This window comes from Grampus griseus (assembly GCF_964374135.1).
Source record: "Grampus griseus genome assembly, chromosome: 1".
Taxonomy (NCBI): Eukaryota; Metazoa; Chordata; class Mammalia; order Artiodactyla; family Delphinidae; genus Grampus; species Grampus griseus.
In genome coordinates this window covers 35,655,557-35,676,498 of record NC_139017.1, presented here as the reverse complement: position 1 = coordinate 35,676,498, position 20,942 = coordinate 35,655,557, and the positions used below count along the sequence as shown (strand labels likewise).

Below are 20,942 nucleotides of genomic sequence, written 5' to 3'. Positions count from 1 at the left end.
CACAAAAAAAAAAAAAAAAAAAAAGAATCAGCTTTTAGTTGCATTGATTTTTTTCTATTGTTTTTTAGTCTCTATTTTATTTATGTCTGCTCTGAGCTTTATGATTTCTTTTCTTCTAACTTTGGGATTTGTTTGTTCTTCTTTCTCTAGTTGCTTTAGGTGTAAGTTTAGGTTGTTTATTTGAGGTTTTTCTTGTTTCCTGAGGTAAGTTTGTATAGCTATAAACTTCCCTCTTAGAACTGCTTTTGCTGTGTCCCATTGGTTTTGGATCATTATGTTTTCATTTTTATTTGTCTCTAGGTATTTTTTTTTATTTCCTCTTTGACTTCTTTAGTGACCCATTAGTTGTTTAGTAGCATATTGTTTTGGTTGTTTAGTAGCAGGTTGGTTAGCCTCCAGGTGTTTGTGTGTGTGGGGGGGCGGTTTGCAGTTTTTTTCTTGTAGTTGATTTCTAATCTTATAACATTGTGGTTGGAAAAGATGCTTGATACAATTTCAATTTTCTTAAGTTTACTGAAGCTTGCTTTGTGACCCAGCATGAGATGTATTCTGGAGAATGTTCCATGTGCACTTGAAAAGAATGTGTATTCTGCTACTTTGGGATGGAATGCTCTATAAATATCAATTAAGTCTATCCAGTCTAATGTGTCACTTAAGGCCTGTGTTTCCTTACTGAGTTTTCTGTCTGGATGTTCTGTCCATTGATGTAAGTGGGGTGTTAAAGTCTCCCACTATTATTGTGTTACTGTTGATTTTGCCTTTTATGGCTGTTCGCATTTGCCTTATATATATTGAGTTGCTCCTATGTTGGGTGCATATATATTTACAATTGTCATATTTTCTTCTTGGATTGATTCCTGGATCATTATGTAGTGTCCTTCTTTGTCTCTTGTAACAGTCTTAATTTAAAGTCTATTTTGTCTGATATGAGTACTGCTACTCCAGCTTTCTTTTGATTTCCAGTTGCATGGAATACCTTTTTCCATCCCCTCACTTTCAGTCTGTATGTGTCTCTAGATCTGAAGTGGGTCTCTTGTAGACAGCATATATACAGGTCTTATTTTTGTATCCATTCAGCCTATCTGTCTTTTGGTTGGAGTATTTAATCCATGTACATATCTATATGTATGTTCTTATTGCCATTTTATTAATTGTTTTGGATTTGTTTTTGCAGGTCTTTTTTCTTCCCTTCCTCTTTTGTTCTCTCTTGTATTTTGATGACTATCTTTAGTGTTGTGTTTGGATTCTGTTTACTTATTTGTGTGTATATCTATTAATACATTTTTGGTTTACCATTACCATGAGGTTTTGATACATGTATGTTTTGATATTTGTGTATATATATGATTGTTTTAAGTTGCTGGTCTTTTCATCTCAAATGCATTTCAAGATTCTGCATTTGTACTCTCATCCTCTCACAATTATTGGTTTAGATAATCATATTTGTGTGTGGATGACTTCCTACATTTACTGTATGTTTGCCTTTACCAGTGAGCTTTCCCATCTTGTAATTTTCTTGTACCTAGTTGTGGCCTTTTCTTTTCCACCTAAAGAAGTTCCTTTAGCATTTGTTGTAAAGCTGGTTTGGTGGTGCTGAATTCTTTTAGCTTTTGCTTGTCTGTAAAGCTTTTGATTTCTCCATCAAATCTGAATGGGAGCCTTTCTGGGTAGAGTATTCTTGGTTGTAGGTTTTTCCCTTTCATCACTTTGAATATATCATGCCACTCCCTTCTGGCCTGCAGAGTTTCTTCTAAAAAATAAGCTGATAACCTTATGAGGATTCTCTTGTATATTATTTGTTGTTTTTCCCTTAGTTGATTTTAATATGTTCTCTTTATTTTTAATTTTTGTCAATTTGATTACTGTGTGTCCTGGTGTGTTCCTCCTTGTATTGATCCTGTATGGGACTCTCTGTGCTTCCTGGACTTTGGTGATTGTTTCCTTTTCCATGTTAGGGAAGTTTTCAGCTATTATCTTTTCACATATCTTCTCAGGCTCTTTCTCTTATTCTTCTTCTGGGACCCCTATAATGTGAATGTTGGTGCGTTTGATATTGTCCCAGAGGTCTCTCAGACTGTGCTTTTTTCTTTTTATTCTTTTTTCTTTATTTTATCCCGTGACAGTGATTTCCACCACTCTGTCTTCCAGCTCACTTATCTGTTCTTCTGCCTCAGTTATTCTGCTATTGATTCCTTCTTGTGTTTTTCATTTCAGTTATTGTATTCTTCAACTCTGTTCGGTTGGTCTTTATTTTTTCTAACTCTTTGTTAAAAACATCTTGTAACTTCTGTGCTCTGTGTGCATCCATTCTTTTCCTGAGTTCTTGGGTCATCTTTACAATCATTACTCTGAATGCTTTCTCAGGTAGATAGCCTATCTCCACATCACTTAGTTATCCTTCTGGGGTTTTATCTTGTTCCTTCATCTGGAACTTATTCCTCTGCCATCTCATTTTGTCTAAACTTCTATTTGTATTTTTATATATGTGGAAGGTTAGTTACATTTCTTGACCTTGGAGAAGTGGCCTCTGCTGTAGGATGTCCTATGTGTCCCAGCAGTCCACTTCCCTCTCATCACCCAGTGTCTGGGCACCAGCTGGTCCCAGGGTAGGGTATTTGTAGACTTAGCGCCGCAGGCTGTGGGACTGTATATTTCTTGCTTCTGGTGTCTGCCCCCTGGTGGGTGAGGCTGGTTTAGAGGCTTGTGCAGGCTTCCTGGTGGGAGGAGAAAATGGTGCCTTCTCTTCTTATGCAAACGGAATGAGGAAATGGCTTGAATTGCAGCATGAAGAGTTTAGGTGTGCTTTCAGGAAGAATTATTAAATACTGAATGGGTTCCAGGCAAGTGGTGGAATGGCTCCATTAAAATTTGTTGTTGGGCTGGAAAGTGGCTTCCTTTCTGGTCTATAGATTTGCCTAAGATGGCCTGTGTCTTAGCCTCCACCCGTAGGTGTACTGATATTGAGATGATCTTAGCTCGGGTCCCTCCTGCCACACCAGGGAGGCCACTCACAGCCCCAAACCGCCTTCCCGTATGCCCTCAAAAGGGATGGAAAGAATGAAGGATCACCTCTGAACACTGGTTTCTCTTTAATTTACTGAGTTTATTTTTTCTGCCCCTCCCTGGAGTTTCTTCAGCTTGGCTTCCTCTGCTGTGGGCACTTTGACCAAATCTCTATGTCTGAACACCAGCTTCGTGCCCCACCCCCTGATGGTCCAGAGGAGGCTCCTCTGGGTGCTTCCTGTTCTAAGGGAGGCTGGGTAGGCATCTGGGCTCTTGCTCATGAGGGAACATGATTTTCAGTGTCCTGGACAGCCCTTGCTCTCTGTTCTTCAGAGAAGATTAGAAAATAACTTGTGACAAAGTGTCCTCTCCCAAAGGGAACTGGCAGTTTGGGGAAGACCCTCAGACAGGAGTTGAGATGTTTGTATTGATGGTGTGGTCTGAAGGGTTTTAACTGCTCTGTAAAATGCCAGCATGAATTGGGAAGACTTGAAGGGGATATTACTGTTTAGAATGGCCACAGGGAGGAAACCGTGCCCATAGCTGAGCAGGGAGGGGACAGATGAGGGGTGCAGACCTTAGGGAATTAGAGGGGAGAGGAAAGAGGCAGCTTCCAGGGCACAGCACGGAGGTTCAAGTCCAGGAGAGAAGTGCAAGGGCCAAAGGGATAAGAAAACAGATTCAGGCTCATTAGTGGAGAAGTGAGCCTGGTGCACAGGCTGGAAAGGGAGGGAACCAGAGGGAAAAAAATAGTAGGAGAGGCTTGGAATTGAAGTGGCAACCCAAGCCCTTAAAATGACTATTTTATCCTTGCAAACCTGCAACAACGGGAGAGGCTGAGGTGGCAGTGAGCTGGACAGCATGCAAAGGAATAATTGGGATGCCCAGGGCCCCCAGTGCCTGTGGAACAGCAACAATTCACTGTCCTGCATGTGAGTCATCCCTGGGCAGAGGGAGAGTCAGAGCAGAGAGCCCCATTCTGCAGGGAAAGAAAGATACAGGTCTGGGAGAACAGGGGAATGGGGGCTCAGCTTCTGGTGAGAGACCTGTCCCCCCCTGACCACAGAAGGAATCCAAAAAAGGTGGGGACCCTGACAGGAATCACCTTAGGCTCTGGGAGGGGGATGCTCCAGCTCAGGGCCGTTTCACACGGGCCAGTGGCTTCCTTCCGAGTCCGCCCATTGTGTGTCCCTGTGCAGCCTCAGCCCCGCCAGGAGGCACTGTGGTCAGGGCTGCGCTGGGCCCACACTCCCCTCTCCCCAGCCTCTTTGGAGCGGGTCTGTGGAGCAAGCTGCAGGAGCCCTGGCTGCCCTCCAGCTCTGTGAGTCAATCTTTCCCCAAAGCAGCAGCAGGCTCAGTTTTCCCAGGGTGCTGTTCAAGCATCTGAAGTCCCATGTCTGAGTGTCACATCTGCCCTGTGTCATTGCTTATTAGGGAAGGAGGCTGGAGGGCTTCTAAGAAGACAGCACGCCGCCCCCTTAGGCCACGAGCTTCCCGGGAATAACAGCAGTGAACTCTTAAAGTAAGCACCAGAGGGAAGTGCTTTCTTTAGATGTGCTGTGTAATGTAATATACTACATGAACCTCCAGAAGTAGGAACTATTTTCAATCCCCACTTTTTAGATGAAGCAATAGCTAAATGACTTGCCTAAGATAGTAGGTGGGCTGGGAGTCAAGAGCTAGGCAGTCAGATCCCACCCACACCAAACTGCAACCATGCAAAGCTTCTAGAGAGAGAGTTTGCCTCATTTTTTGTTTCCTCACTAACATCTAATGTTTCTGTCGCTCTCTCTCTCATACACACACAGCCTGATGTATAAAGAAGCTCGGCAACCCCATCCCCTGTTTACTTCTCATCTATGAAATCTCACATATTAATTTTTTTTTTTAGCTGATTAGACCAATTCGCTGGCTTGCTGGAGGCTTGGATGTCAGATGTTATATAAACGAGGATCATCAGAAGTAGACATCTGGGGGCAAGGTATTATTTAGAATGCTTCTCCCATTTTGAAACTGGTGCCCTGGTATTGGGCTGGCCAAAAAGTTCGTTCGGATTTTTCCAGGAGCTGGTATGAAAAGCCCGAACGAACTTTTTGGCCAGCCCATCTTCTTTTTTTAAAAACGGCTGGAGCAATCTAGAAACAGTTTAAATCATTTACTTTTCTTCTTTTTTCAACTTGACTTACCGGTACCCTTTGTGTGGGAGATTGTGACTGCAGCACAAAATGTTGCTCTGAGTTGAGACAATCGTAGGAATAAAAATGATTTCTTTTGAGGAAACTGTGACGAAGTACTCGATACTGATCACTGGTGTTCGCTCCTTTAACTCCTCATTCAGTTGGTGCTTTTCACCCACCCCACGGGTTCATCATGCATCCTAGGTGGGCGTTAACTCGCAATGCCATCCTGGTCCTTACGGCCCCGTCTCCCCATCTGCAAGATGAAATGATGCTCAGGATATCAGGCAGCAGTTCTCCGACCAGCAGCAGATCTCTCCTTGGAGACTTGACAGAACCAACCCGATGCACATCTAACCAAGGTAGCCTGTGGAAATTCACATGTAGCTTTTGGAAATTCACATGGTTGGAAGGCTGGGGATAGAGCCAACAGACCCCAGGCATCCTGTCCAGCTCCAGCAGGCTGTAGAGGAGCATCTGTCAGGAAAGCCCAGTCCACTGTGACACCCGCATAGCAGGGTTTGGTCATTCAGAGCCCTGCGCTTGACCTTTGGCAAGTGACATAACTGCTCTGGGCCTCAGCCCCGGGATCTGTAATACAAGGGCGAGGACTACGTGATTTTTGTAAGATTCCTTCCAACCCTTAAGAAAATGTTAAATACCTCAAACTGTTAAATAAGTGAATTGCCTCCACACAGTTTTCTGGGTAGAGATGTTGAGAAACCACACCAAGTGGTGGTTTTCTAATTCAGAGTCTTAAATGAACTAAATTTGGCTTCTATTTGAATCTCACAGTTTATGTGGAAACACTTTAAATTTCCTAGATTTTTTAAAATTTGACATACAACTACGTCTGTAAAGTAGCTCCTAGTTTAAAGTAGGGACCACATGAGAAGCATGTAAATTGGTGGCGACCGCATGTTAGGAATAAATTCTATAAGGCTAATTCTAAACAAAATTAAATTACTCTTGTTTTTTCTCCTCCTTTGAGCACCTCTCTTTCTTCAACCCTTCCTTTGCTCTGTGCAGCCCCCATCTCAAGTCCTCACTGCCATCTCCTCCCAACACTTTTCGGAGAATGTGGGAAGATGAACAAAGCCATGCACCCTAGTGAGAAGACAGAACTCCTTTTTGCGGGGACGGAAATGCTCGTCTACTCCAGGTGCCCTCCTACATTTCCCCACCTCCCCTGCGTTTAGATTGGGGCCATAGACTGGCCAATGGACTGTGAATGGAAGTGATGTGGTCCCTTTCGTCTAAGGCAGTCAGGAAGAGTTGTGAGTTCTCTCTACCATCACTGGGAGTTGAAAGAAAAATCTGAGATGGCGGAGTTGCAAGACGGAAGCTGCCTGGACCCTTGGAGCCGCTAAGGAGAGCTGCCCGATTTGCAATACCTAGTTCAGTTTTCAACGTGTCATATCTTAAGTTACTGAGATTTCATGGTTTGTTACTTTAGCCTAGGCTAGCCTAATAATCCCTTCCAGAATTATTTCATTTTAACAGAGATCCTAGGGGAAATGGTAACTCAAAACAGGACAGAAATAACTTTTCATAGTGGAACTGTGGATACAGGTTGTAACTGGTGCCGTTGCGGCAGCCCTGTAGAAAAAGAGGGTTGACGTCGGGGCAACTTCTCGATACCACTAAAAATAAATACTGTATGCCTCTAATGGTCCTGTGCTGCGTGGCAAATTTGAAAAGGCTCCAAAGAAGGAAATTTTAAGACATTATTCCTTCAGGCAAAATCTCACCAAGCTGCTTCTACAGGGAGGCAAAACAAGGGAACCCATTTTCCCAAATGATCTTGAAAACATAGTCACCTAGTGCCAGACATAGAAATCCCTTTTTTTCCTGCCCATATTATCGATTATTAAAACACCTACTTGGCTTTCTCCACTATCCCACAAGGACCCAGAAAAATTGATAATTTGGATCCATTTAGGAATCCCTTTTTTTTTTTGGAAACAATGTGACGGAATGACAACATGCATCTGTTGAATGAAGCTGCCTTTTGGGAAGACCTTGTTTCCTTCCTTCCACAGAGGCCCTCCCGGCTTCCGGAGCACCGTGGACGGTTTCAAGAATTGTGCAGATGGTAGCAATTGGAGACTCAGGAAAGGCTGTCAAAAAGAAGGCAAAGTACTGCCTTGGATCCCAACTCTAAGTTTGATTTTATACAAGGTGTCCCCAGCCAAACTACTCCTAAGAATGCTGTCCAGCAAGGCATCACATCTGATGGCAGTCTCCTAAGACGTCATTCTTTCCCCTAAATGCGCATGACACTTACCAGTGGAGAGGGTCCCTCCTAACTGTGCCACTGGCTTTCCCTCTGCTCCCTCCAACTGAACCAGCATGGGCTTCCAAAATGCTCCTTGACATACCTGGAACCCAGATCCACCAGATTAATACTCCAGATACAATCCCTTTGGGTCTGGCCGCACATGCCAACCAAGTCCCAAGCCAGTTTATTAATTTGACCGAAAGGTAAACAGATGATGGAGATGCAGAAAGACAAGCATATGCGAGCAGCTAAAAGTATTAACCCGGCTGTCCACCAGGAAACAAATTTAAGACATTTAAAGTGGCATTAAATAAATGAGGCTATGTTTTATCTACTTGTAACTTCCATTGTCTTTTTTAAAAAAGGAAAAAAATATATATATATTTTACATTGCAGTATAGAAATCTAGACTCTACATGTACAGTATAAATACACAAGGCGAGCACGTGGGCACAACACGTATGTCTTGGTAGCCGCGCCCTAAACCAGGCCAACAGTTCTACATTTTCTTTTTGACCTTCCAACCAAGAAATTCAGGCTGAGGCTATGTTTCCTTCAGTCCCCATGACGTCTAGCACCCTGGCCATCCCTCCTCCACGCACAGAAGCACAAATCGAACCAGCCTCGCAAACACAGAACAAAAAGTGCTTTTCAACTAGTTGAAACCAGTCGGTCTTTACAATGCGGTCTGATCTAGAAAGACCTAAAGGAAATCTGAGGCCTTCCTGGCTCATTCTCGTTCTTGGGTCCACCGCCACAAATCTCTAGCCTTTCCCTGGTGTTTCTTGCGGATTTCATATGGCTATTTATGTAACATAGATCACACATAACCTTTGGGAGCTGTCTTACAGGATAGGAGAAAAAAAAAAGCTCCACGTTACAATCTGCACTTCATATCTGGGTTCATTCTTTATTTTTGGAATAAAAACCTGTTATTTTGAGAATTTTCTTCTTAAAAAGGACAACATTCTGAAAGTGCTTCTTAAACGTGTCAACATCCCACGTATGGCTTTGTAGTTCAAACCCCAGCCACAGCTCAGATTTGGAAGGGAGAGGATGATGGTGGTACTGGAGACAAAAGTGTCACTTAACAGTGATACTGTGATACCAAGTGTGGAAACCTGAAAAAAAAAAAAAAGTTATTGATTCCATCTGGAAGAATGTACCTCTTTAGAAACGAGTTGGATAATATACGGAGCCCCATTTCTTTCCCCATGACTAGGCACAGGAAGGCTATAAAAGTTAATAAGTAAAACAGGACACTGCTCTCAGCAGTGAACACCTTCCGAGGGGCTAATCACAGAGCAATCGCTGTTCAGAAGTCGTTCACAGGCTCAAAATCATCAGTTATAGTCAATCGCAGTAGGAATTTCTACACCTGAGGAACAAATTGCACGTAATATAGAGGTACTGCGATCCAGATGGCAAAAGACTGCAGACATGTAGTTTCACATGCAAAAGGCAATCAGAAAAAAACAATGAAGTAGTGGCATTCCGAGACAGATCAGAGTCCACATGAGTCATCCTCCTTTTGTGCTTTCCTTTCTGGCTGATAAGTTACCAAAGAACATGGCTGTATGTGCAAGAATGACTGTGATATGTTCTTTAGGGGGGGGGGAAACAAACAATGAAGTTGCCAGAAATCAAAATGGGCTTGTGTTGCCTCCAGAGGTGTCACAACGGCTGGACCAGTGGCTCAGACAGTCCTCCAAAGCTGCTCCTAGCCCTCCCTGGGGTAGCAGAAATTGGCCGATGCAAGCAGAGGTCAAAGCCACTGGCTCATCCAAAGCCTTTCCGAGGAGGCCTTTCATTCAGCCCGTGGCAGTTCCCGCCTCTGCGGTTGTTCTTTTCTGGTGGCACTTGATCGAGAAAGTAATCCTCTCCCTTTATAAAAATAGTTTGGACTGCTTATAATACTGGCATAAAGGACACTCTGTATTCCTAGGGTTGATTCCGTTTACTTGGAAGGTATGAGACGAGGTTCTCAGTTCCTTCTAGTTCCCTGTAAAAAGTGACCTCGACTTCCCAGGCCATTGTGCAAATTTGTTTCTCCATAGTCCAGAATATCCCATAAGTCCCTCATATTTATATATATACACACACATACCAAATATGTGTACATACATATATATTTATAAATGTGGGTAATTTTGCATTTCGGTCTCAGGTCAAAGAGAATCATCCTTTTCGTGTCAAGTTCATCTCCGATTTCCCCACGACGCCTGTCATAGTGCCTTGCACACCAGAGGTACTCAATAAATATCTGTCCACCTCACCAATGATCCTCTAACACTGGGTGGTAGCTGCAATCACCACGGCCTGTTCTCAGCCCCACCCTGCCTTTGGCAAGCAAGGGGCCACTGGTCTCTCCTTTCAGAGGGTGATTTTGCTGTGTCTGTTGCTCCAGCAGCCCCGTTTGGCTGTCCTGGGCAACGTCAGGCTGGTCCGGCTACGCAGTTTTACTTGCTCTTCCACAGAATTCTTTTTGCGTAAGATGAAGTCAAAGTTCACTTGGCTGTTCATGGCATAGAAGACATTTGCCGAGTCTGGGATCACGAGTTCTAAAAAAGATGAGGAAAGAGAAGGTAGTCAGCTCGTGTAGGTCAGCCCAGCACTGACCGTGGCAGGTGGAAATTCTGCTCAGACACACGGCTGGGACTATGGCCCTTTGTCCCTGGAATGCAAACGGAACCAGACAGTGACCACCACTCCCTCCCCGCAAATCGGTTCCAACAATTTCCCAATCCCAAGTTAAAAAACCTAAGTGCGAATCCAATCTTAGAAATTCAAGCCACGAACCAAATGCGCAAATGCAGGATGTTTTAGCTGGAAGGAAGTGCAGTAGGAAGCAGAGGCCTACAGGAGTTAAAAGACATTCCCAAGAGCACAGCTCGTCAGGGGCAGAACTGGGACCCAAACCCGGGTTTCCAGCCTCCCGCAGGCCATTTTCCACTCCACTATGCAGTTTTTCACAGAGACTAAGCGAATCCAATAACACGGGGAAAAGGCAGAAAATCTACACCGTTTTCCAGAACTCTTTACTTGGAAAATCAAAATATTTTTTTAATTAATCCCAAATCAAACCAGTATGTTACACCATTTGAGGCCTTGCTTCCTTAAGAACTTGCATTTTAATATTAAAGGGCAACCAAATAAGACAGTATCTATCTCTTAACATTTAAACCATTGCCTACTGCAGTGACTCCCACCTATATAGATAGCTGCAATTTTTGAACAAGGATTATTCCAAGCATAATATGAAGTTATTGAGCAAAGTGATCTGAATTCATTTTTATTTTTAAAAGAAGCTATTACTCTTTAGCACTCAGGGGTAATGGATAGCTTAAAAAACCAACAGGAAATAAAAAAGGTAAAATGTGCAAGTCTTGCTTTGTGGCAGTGGAGTGACGGAGGCAACCAGGACAGGTGTCTGCCTGCAGAACTGGGTTAAGTCGACCTTATGTTAACTTCGACCACTGAGATTCCACAGCACGACTGATGCAATCAGGTTCTGCGTGACTCCGCTACATTTTGCACAAATGTTCCATAAAGGATAACTCCCTTCAAGTGTCCCCAGTCTCCTGCCCACATATTCCTGGGTCAGTAACAACCTACCTCACAGCTATATATCAACATATCTCCAATACGGTACACTTTGGGGTGCGTTATTTCCTGTCATAATCACCCACGATGCACAAGGAACCAGTAGGGTATTGTCGCCATTTAACTAATTAAGGACCAAGGCCCAGGGAGGTCAAGCAGCCCACCTGCCACCACACAGCTGGTGAAGCTGGGCCCCAGCTGCATTCCGGGACTCCTGGACCTTCACACCCACTGGCTTCACCTTGGCGTGTTGGTTTGTGGACGACACGGTAAAACCCAAGAGACCACTTTTCAGGCTTGGACTTTTAACAGTAACTACATTAAAAGATGAAACTGAGAAAGGTTTGCCCCACGACCTTGGGCTCAGCTGGATGAAAGAAAACTTCCAAGAATTTTCTCAGAGGCTATAGTTTTTCATCGCTAAGAAAAGGTACGACTCCAACTTCGCCTACTCTCGTTGGGGCCCGAGATCTAGCCCTGGGTGATTTGTTGGTCAAATGGAGTATGAATAACTGCTCCCTTCCATCATCCCCGCCTTGTATAATTCTTCTTTTCCTTTCTAGGGGGAATGCTTGTTGGGGAACAGCCCTCCCTTGAGACACTTGCATTGGTCTGTGCTGGGTCTGTCAGCAGACAGGGTTGGCCTCAGTCAACAGTATTGGCTGTTCCTTGTGCACTTGGAAAAGAGACTCAGTCTGCCTGAGTCTCCTTCTTGGATGTGACACGGCATAGAGGAGTTACCTACCAGCTCGCCTCCTACCCCTCAACAAATACAACCCCAATTCAGATTAGCAAATCGATACATGCAGGGGGATTATGTGCCTGGAGTTTTCATAAAAGGGATTTCTTCAACTAATGGACTCCTAGGCAAACTGGAGCATTTCATAATCACCAGTTCTTTGCCTCAGTAAGTGTGAGGTAAAGAACCTTCCAATCCTGGCGCTGGAAGCTTTTGCCGCTTGAAGATCAATCATGAATAAAGATAACTGAAGGACAGACTCTCATAAGTGGTTAACTGAAACCATGAGAAACTATCGCAGGAACTGCGACCTTTCTGGACACACACTATTGGTTAATGGAGGTGCGTGGCCGTCTGCAAAGAGCCAACAGACCCCGTCCATCTCCCAACTCCTGACACAGGGAGCGACCTCTTCCTACAGGAAGGCTTGAGGAGAAGTTTACAGAGAACGGGCGGGAGGAACGCTCAGCAAAACCGCAGAAAGCAACAAGGGTTGCTGGGGGACCAGCCTGAGACGCTTGATTCTACAAGCGAGGTGATGGCATATGGCTCCCGGCAGCTCCACCCTAGCGTGATTAAAAACCCTCACTTGGGCTTCCCTGGTGGCGCAGTGGTTGGGAGTCCGCCTGCCGATGCAGGGGACATGGGTTCGTGCCCCGGTCCGGGAAGATCCCACATGCCATGGAGCGACTAAGCCCGTGAGCCATGGCCGCTGAGCCTGCGCGTCCGGAGCCTGTGCTCCGCAACGGGAGAGGCCACAACAGTGAGAGGCCCGCGTACCGAAAAAAACAACAACCCTCACTTGGTTCCACTTAAGAAAGACATTGTGTCCACTTCCTGTCTTCTCACACTGGGGCAATCTGCCTTGAGAAGGAACACGCGCCTACCTTTGTCCTCCGAGATGACCTGTACCAGCTCGTACCCCTCAGCCGGGTCCGAGTCCAGATTGTGCTTCAACATCGCCCTCTGGATCACGGCGGGAGTTTTATCCTGGCTCGTCAACTGGAAAGACAATGAAAGGGTGTGTAAAGCATTTAGCTTCATGTCTCCTGGAAGAGTTGTGCTGACCTTCTTATTCTTGCTGTCTTGTGCCTTCCTGGGAGAAATGGCCAGGTGGAATGAGAAAGGACCAAGAGCCAGCACTCCTAAGTTCCAGTCCTGGCTCCATCCTCAGATAACAGGTCATCTTTTCTCTCGGTCACCTGCTCCCTCAGAGCCACAGTGTCTTAACCCCATCAAAACAGAGAGACTGGGTGCCTTGCCAGTTCCAATGGAGGTTCTGGTGGAAGAATATATATGAGGGAATTGTGAAAAATGCACAGCGTTTGCAGTCCTGGGCCAAAATTATCCTCACCTGTTGAGCACTGGTTACAACCTGTGGGTCAGAACGGCCACGGTTCTGCACACTGACCATTTCAAAAAGCACAAGTGGCTCTACAACCCAGGAATCCCACCCCTAGGTATCTACCAAGAAAAATAAAAGCATTATGTCCACGAAAGGACTTGTACACAAACATTCATAGCAGATTTATTCGTAACAGCCCCAAAGTGGAATCAACCTGCATCTCCATCAATAGGAGAACAGGGGAGGATAAAGACAGTGTAGTGCGTTCACGATAAGAGCACGACTCAGCAGCTAGAGGGAGCTGAGAACTGAAACATGCAACAATGTGATGCATCTCACAAACATCACGGGTGAGCCAGAGAAAGCAGACGCAGAAGATGACACGCTGCAGGAGTCTGTTCTTTCGAAAACAGGCCAAATTAACCTGTGGGGTTAGAAAACTAGCTAACCCTATCTTCAACTAAGGTTAAAGCAGGATTGAAGGGGCATAAGGGAATTTTGGACGGGGCGGATAAAAAATGTTATTTATCTAGACTTGGGGTGGTGGTTAATACATATGTAACTATATGTATACATATATATGGTTATAGTTATAAAAACCCAAAGAACTGAACACTTCAGATCTATGTATGTAATTACATGTAAATTACGCTTCAATAAAAATGAGCTTCTAAGTGTTTAAAAATAATAAATCTAACATTTTTTAAAGTGCAAGTTAAGCCTCCTCTCACCCCAATTCTCCCCTTCATCTCTGCCCATCAGCCAGCTATTCTCAGGGTGCTCAGAGCAACAGGAAAAGGGGGCTGACTTATGTACTATCCCTTGGGTGATTTCTTTAAATTTGAAAGAAAGCAAAATGAAACACACATTATTCTTACTTAAAAATAAAAGCTGGGCTTCCCTGGTGGTGCAGTGGTTGAGAGTCCGCCTGCCGATGCAGGGGACACGGGTTCGTGCCCCGGTCCGGGAGGATCCCACATGCCGCAGAGTGGCTGGGCCCGTGAGCCATGGCCGCTGGGCCTGCACGTCCGGAGCCTGTGCTCCACAACGGGAGAGGCCTCAGCGGTGAGAGGCCCGTGTATCACAAAAGAAAAAAAAAAAAAAAAAAAATCTGTTCTCACCAAGAGGTAAGAGAGAGACAGCCAAAAAAAAGAAGAGATGACGACATAGTAGTCTGATTTTTTCCAAGAAACTGTTATCGTGAGCCCAAGGATGTCTGGGCCCACAGGCCTCCCTCCAATCTGGGGCAGCAGCTGTATTTGTGATTCAGTAAACAATATGCATTACAATGGGGTCCCTATAAGTGACAAAGACCGTGCTCAAGGGTCTGTTACCAAAACATCTGGCACCTCCTTACACAAGGGAGAAAGAGATGCATACAAAATTCTAAAGGAGAAAAATAAATTTTTTATAGTCTAAAGGAAGTACTCCTGCAGCTGGATCAAACTGGTCCAGGAGCATAAAAAGCCAGAGGAGAAAGGACACCAACTTGGGGGATGGTTGTTGGGTTAAGGTGGTTAATGTTAAGTTATCAGCTTTAAACCTACCTAAGGAGAAAACCAGGCTACGCTTGTTTTACCTTAAACCTCCCCAGGTGTGTCCAAACAAGGATGGGCTGGCCGAGGGCTTTCCTTGAGAGTCTGTCACTTTGTACCATAAACGCTACTGCAGGGAAATGATGATCACAGACAATACTAACAGCTCAGCCGTGCAGCCTTACGCTGATATCCTGAACCAGCACTGGCCAGTAGATACATATAATTCGAGTCTCATCTGTAATTTAATTTATTTATTTTATTTTATTTTTATTTATTTTTTTAGTTTTTTTTTAATGTGGACCATTTTTAAAGTCTTTATGGAATTTGTTACAATATTGCTTCTGTTTTATGTTTTTTCTGGCTGCGAGGCACGTGGGATCTCAGCTCCCCGACCAGGGATCGAACCCACACCCCCTGCGTTGGAAGGCAAAGTCTTAACCACTGGACCGCCAGGGAAGTCCCTCATCCGTGATTTTAAATACCTAGTAGCCACATTTAAATTTTTTTCAAAAGGGAAATTTTAATATTTTACTTAACCCAATATGTGCAAAATATTGTATCAGCATAAAATCAATACAAAATTGTTAATAAGATATTTTACGTTCTCATTATTGTTATTTTTTGTAGCAAGCCTTCAAATACCTGGTGTGTATTTCACACAGCATATCTCAATTTGGACTTTGCCCATTTCAAATGCTCGGCCACCACCTGTGGCTAGTGATTACGATACTGAACGGTGCTTGGGTGTCACCCTCATACACCTTAAATAGGAATGCGAAACATCCCCTGTGCCCTCCCCGGAGCTTAGTTTTCTAACGCCACAGGTTGGGCCTGCTTTTGAAAGATCAGACTCCGGCAGGATGCGGGATATCTGATTTCTTTGGCTCAATGTGGTGTTTTAGAGATTCATCCACATCGCTGCGTGTTCAGCTCTCGGTTCCTTTTAGTTCAGAGACACCGTAGTTACCCAGCTGGCACTTACTCCCCTGGTTGGCATATGTGAGAGAAGCCATGTGAGTAAACCACCCTGAAGATACAATAATACGACTGATGACCTCAGCTGCCTGGTGGCGCCCCTCCCTCACTACCACGTGGGTTCCGCCTCAGCCCTTCCTCACTCGCTGCTGCATGACCGCATCCAGCCGGTGGAGCTGGACAACTCCCAGCGTTAGACCCCAGCACCACCAGCCTTGCACCAACCTGTGTTTCTCACCATCTACTAGCTGATGCCATTTGGATGTCCTGTGGTGACCTTGGATTAAGTGCACCCCAAACCCCCTGCTCCAGTAGTTACACTGCACTGGACGGGACCACCAACCATCCGGCTGCCTGGACAACCTTTCGTCCTCCCTCTTCCACTCCCCCAGAACAGTAACCAAAAAGTTCATAACTAAATGGATGAATTCCATAATTCTAACTTAGAAAAATCTTGCAAAAATCCATACCATCTCCAGCCACATGACCATCATTCAAACCCTTAACACGTCCTACATGGAATATAATGGCAGCTTCTAACTCGCTCGGCCACCTCCAATCTACTCCCCCTGCACTTCTGAATCAGGTCTCCACAATGCCAGCTACTTCTCTAAAGAACAAATCTGATCGCCACCTAAAAGCCTGCCATAAGACTCTACTGCAAGATTAACACAAACTCCTTCATGAGGCCCGCAGGCCCTTTACAATCTGATCTGACCTCTATTAAAGTATTTAATACGTTTTGAAAAATGCTTTATGATCTCCTTTTTGATTATAAGTTCCTCAAAGACAGAAATGTCTCATTCATCTCCCTGTTCCCAAAGCCTGGTCCAATGACTAGTACACAACTAATGTTCAAGAAATATTTTGTTGATTCAGTGAATGCTTTAGTAAAGCTTTTCTTCAGATGTTAAAAGACAGTGACTCCTTATCACTTACATCATATTCAAAGCTGAGCTTATAAGCAGTCAGTGTGGCTCGAAGAAGGCAAGTCATGAAGATGCGGAGAGATGCGAGATTTGCATTTTACTGTGGGGTTTTACTGCAAAGGAGAGTCTGCTTTTCAATACATGATACATCCTTTAAGATAAGGAGTCTATTCTTGTAATAAACACACCAGACCTTACACACCCAACATTATTACCAGGAGAGGCTCTGTACGTTTTCCAAAAAGACTGCCATTATTCAACACATTTTTGGGACTGTGCTCAGAAACAGTTTTTACAGGAAGCTCAAGAAGGTGTCTTATTTATAAGCATAGCTCCTCGTGGACGCAAACTGTATGTCCAGCTTGATCACCCACTTTACTAAGTCTGAGTCCAAGTGACTAAAGGAGAAAACTTTGCCACCACCGAGGAGATAGCTAAGAATGCACAGCAATTCAGTGATAAACGCAGACACGTTAATCCCCAGGAAGACCTGCAAGGAGGCGTGCAGCAGTGGCATCTTCCCTGGGATGCATTTATGTAGTCATCTCAACCGAGAGTTTTGAAGAGGGTGATACTGACCCGGATGAATAAGGTTTAGCAACTTTTAAGACGTAAAAATTATATCTTATACGCACTGCTGATATGCAGATTTTATACATCATTAGTCTATATCCAGGGAGATTTTGGCATTGATGCACGTGGCACATACTCATTTTGTGTGAACGCACGTATATGTGCTGACACGGCACGTGAGTACTCGGGTGTCGGTCTGAGAGCCTTACCATGATGCTCTTGTACATGTTGCCATTGTTGTCCTCTATGCTGATGCGGATTATGCAGGTGTCTTCGTTCTGTTGGTTGTAAACGGGGGGCAGCACTGTCGAGGTAATGGATGTCACAGAGACAGAGCGCTTGTGGATTTTCGGGTTGTTGTTGCAGGGCGGAGGGGAGGAGAGGGGGTTCATCAAGGACGACATCCCTGAGGAAGCTGTGTCCATAGAGTGGATGGAGGAACATGAGGAAGAGGACTCGGAGAGCTGGAAGGGTAAACACAGCCCAGAAGGAAACAGAACTGTTAGGAACCCTGGCCAACAGTGTGCTTCCCAAGTTTCAAAGCAGAGGTCGAGGTTGAGACTAATAAACTTCCGTTATTTCCTCCACAGCGGCCCACAGCACACGTGCGTCTTATTTCTGGTGGAAGCACCCCCATGGCAGATGCCTGTCAGTGACTCAGTGCTCAGCCGAATCACTCTGCATCATGGGAGGCAAGGTGGTCCTCTCATTTCCAGAGCTTTTAGCTGCTCTGAAGGAGGGTAACCAGCAGGTGGCAGCAAATACCAGAAACTAGAGGCAATATGGGCTTGTGAAGGAACCCCGAAGCTCACCGGGCAGAAAGCCCAGTCCTACTGCCTCGAGCAGGAAGGACGCTTGACCTGCCCCCAGAGATCCTTTCTACTGTGATTCCGTTTCACCGTCAGATTTTGGAGCAGGAGAGAAATGGCTATATTTTTAGAAGTCTCTAAGATGAGGACCACAGATTATCCAGCTCTGCAGGGAACATGAGCCCTGGAAAGGCACCTGGAGATGGCCTGGCCCCAATCCCTCTCTACTGCTGAGGAACCTGAGGCCACAGCTGTTGACAGCACCGTCAGGCTGTGCTCTCAAGTTTCCTGACTTCCATGGCCAGGTTCGCGGAGCAAGGGTGTAGTCGGTGAGAATGTGGTGAGTGAACACAGCACACCACTGCCCCAGGGATTCCCAGCACTGTGAGGCTGTGAGGTGTGTGATGAGCTTTCAGACATCTTATCTCATTTTGGTCTCCCAACTATCTTGTGAACAAAATTCAGAGCATTAGAAATATGAGGGAAACACGATTCAGAGAAAGAGAGTGACTTGCCCAAGGGAACACAGCCTATGAGAGGCTCCACCACTCAACCACATTTGCTTCCAGAACCAACTGTACACATTTTCATGTTGTATACCAAGGATGATTGAAGAATGAGGTACTAGAGTCAATGTGTTTTTCTGATTAACGACAGGGTTCTTATATGTGCAACACCAAATACCAAAGAAATAGGATGCCCCCAACTCATTAGGTGGTGGTCCAAAAAAATGTCATTAATTGAATCATTTGAAATAGCAATTCTTTTTATAGAAACTTACAAATAATTTCTCAAAATGAGCTGAGCTAAATTATACCACATTAATCCAATAAAATAATCTGGAAGTCATTTAAAAAATAAATAACTTACTAATTTCTTTCATACCCATCTACCTTCCCATGGAAACAAAGTACAGAAATGTAGCTTTCTGATTCTCTGGCTTCCAAGTAAAATGGAGTCTCCTCTATTTTATTTCCTATGACTTCCCTTTCCTGTGGCATAACTGTACATCAGATAACCATACATTCAATTCGACTGCATCATTAGTTTAATAGAGCCAGCAAGATGATGTGACAACTCTAGTAATGCAGGAGTCTAACTGAGGCTTTATCATAACATTGTTTAGTTACTTTTTTTTTTCTTAGTTTCCCAAGTGAATCAACTTAGTGGCTCAATTTGAGGGCTAACTGGTGGTGGATAATTTTAACAGCCTGACTTTGCTTGCAGGTATACTACACAGTAGCCAAGAGGGTCCCCTTTCCAATTACTGGTTCAATTTTTTCCCCTTCCCTTTCCTCCACATAAATGCTTTTTCTTTTGTTAGATTTTTTTCCATGATTTTAATGACATTTAAGATAAAGCCTTGAAGATGCCTGGGTTATATAGCACCATTAAACAGACCACCTCTTGAGCCCAAATTCTTACTGGGAATTTAAGTAGTGTGGAGCAAGTGTGAAATAAATGTTTAGAAACCAGGATCAGGGGAATGAAGAAAAAGGAATGCAAATTACACTTTACTCAAAAGAGGGACCTCACAGTGTGGCCAGTGGGAAAGGCAGGGTGGGCGGGGAGGGCTGCAGGACCTCAGGGTAGGGAGGAGCTGTGAAGGTCTCTGGGGCCAGCCAAGCACTGAGCAGAACTGAGGCCTTTCCAGTTAACATTCGGGGCTTCTGCAGCCCAGCAACTACTTGCGTCCAATTCAATTACTCATTTTTAAACCCACAGAAATTCGTGACTCTGAAAACCGTTCATCCAAAGAATTAAAATTCATGACTTGCGCAAGAAACTGAAGAGCCGGTGTCATAAGGGGGGAGACAAAAAGGATGCAGCAAGGGGTGTGCACAGGACACATGCAGGGCTTCTGCATAGCTTTAAAAGGGATGACCCCGACCTGTGTGCACGTCCACTGCATCAACAGATGCAAATGTGATTCTACCTCCTTCCTGGACAGGGAGAAATCCCACAAAGATGTGGGCAATAGCTTAGTTGTCACTGTTGTACAATGTCCCTCATCAGAAATGGGGCCTAAAAAGCTTCAGAACCTGTCAAAAGGTGAATGATGGGGCCTCACTCCAGATTTTGACAAAGTCAATGCTGAGTGTCAAGTCACGGAGAATGATTCCATCCCTGATTAAGGAGATATGCCTGAGAGAACAGCCAGTCCCTGGGTGTTCGCAGAGCTTTCCTTCAATATTTGGAGCATTAAAGATGTGTCTCCAGATTTCAAAGCAAAAAGGTGAGAAATCCCGCTAGGGCAGCATCTGAGTCATCTCAGGTCTAATGAGCCCTTCCTGGATTGGCTATTTTGTGACAAGGCCACCTGAGGGTTCCCAGGTTGCTGCTGGTGCTTAGAACGCAATGTGAAACAGCACACGCATCCCCTTGCAGAATGGCAGATACAAATGAAAGGAAGGAATTGTTACCAACACCCTACCTCACTGGCCTAAGCATAAGCTAAGGGGCCACAAGTCACTTACACAGCAGGTCTGGCCACAGCCAAGATCCTCCCCCAAATGGTGCAAGTCCTATAGTCACATCAAAGTTAACATTTCTGACCCAAGCTCCTTGACCAACAGACTGAAACAGGTGTGTATAGAAGATGAAGGTGGATCTTTTGTTTCCTTTTCACTTATTTATGCAGCTATGGAGAATAAAAACTCTCTCTGGGAATTCCTTTATCACCTCTCATCACTTTCCCTTTTGGCGGACACAGTAGATTATACCCTTATTACCAATTCCTCAACCTCCCCTGCATCCGTGCCCTTTGCCCTGAGACTCCACAGTTCCTCCCATGAGAAGTGGCATGTAGTTCCCCACCTCATTCATTTATGTGGGATTTGGCCACATGATTTGCTTTGGACAACAAATTTTGGGAGACAGAACCCAACTGAAGCCTTGTTACGCGCTTGCAGGACTGGGACTGCCCTCTTGCTTATCCAATGTAGCGCGATAAGAGCATGCCCTGGGTGG

The 20,942-nt window shown here is 44.8% G+C and overlaps 1 protein-coding gene and 1 long non-coding RNA gene across 3 annotated transcripts in view; one reads left to right on the top strand and one right to left on the bottom strand.

Annotated features, from left to right (window-relative positions):
* Nucleotides 1–1,299: 1,299 nt before the first annotated feature.
* On the top strand, nt 1,300–6,348 carry LOC309822963. 2 transcript variants are annotated; one of them, XR_014296790.1, is made up of 5 exons: nt 1,300–3,935; nt 4,438–4,525; nt 4,895–4,984; nt 5,342–5,542; nt 6,210–6,348. It is a non-coding gene; the product is annotated as an uncharacterized lncRNA (long non-coding RNA). The 2 variants fall into 2 exon arrangements; XR_014296791.1 differs by lacking the exon at nt 4,438–4,525 and having other exon boundaries at nt 1,303–3,935.
* A 3,481-nt stretch (nt 6,349–9,829) lies between these two features.
* RGL1 (ral guanine nucleotide dissociation stimulator like 1) overlaps nt 9,830–20,942 on the bottom strand; it is a 132,023-nt gene continuing 120,910 nt past the window's right edge. Inside the window, exons 16-18 of the mRNA XM_082655042.1 lie at nt 17,373–17,627; nt 12,691–12,805; nt 9,830–10,022 (exon numbers count right to left, since the gene is read on the bottom strand). Of these exons, the coding sequence (XP_082511168.1) occupies nt 9,835–10,022; nt 12,691–12,805; nt 17,373–17,627 (558 nt within the window). The 3' untranslated portion in view covers nt 9,830–9,834. The remainder of the gene's footprint in view (nt 10,023–12,690; nt 12,806–17,372; nt 17,628–20,942) is intronic.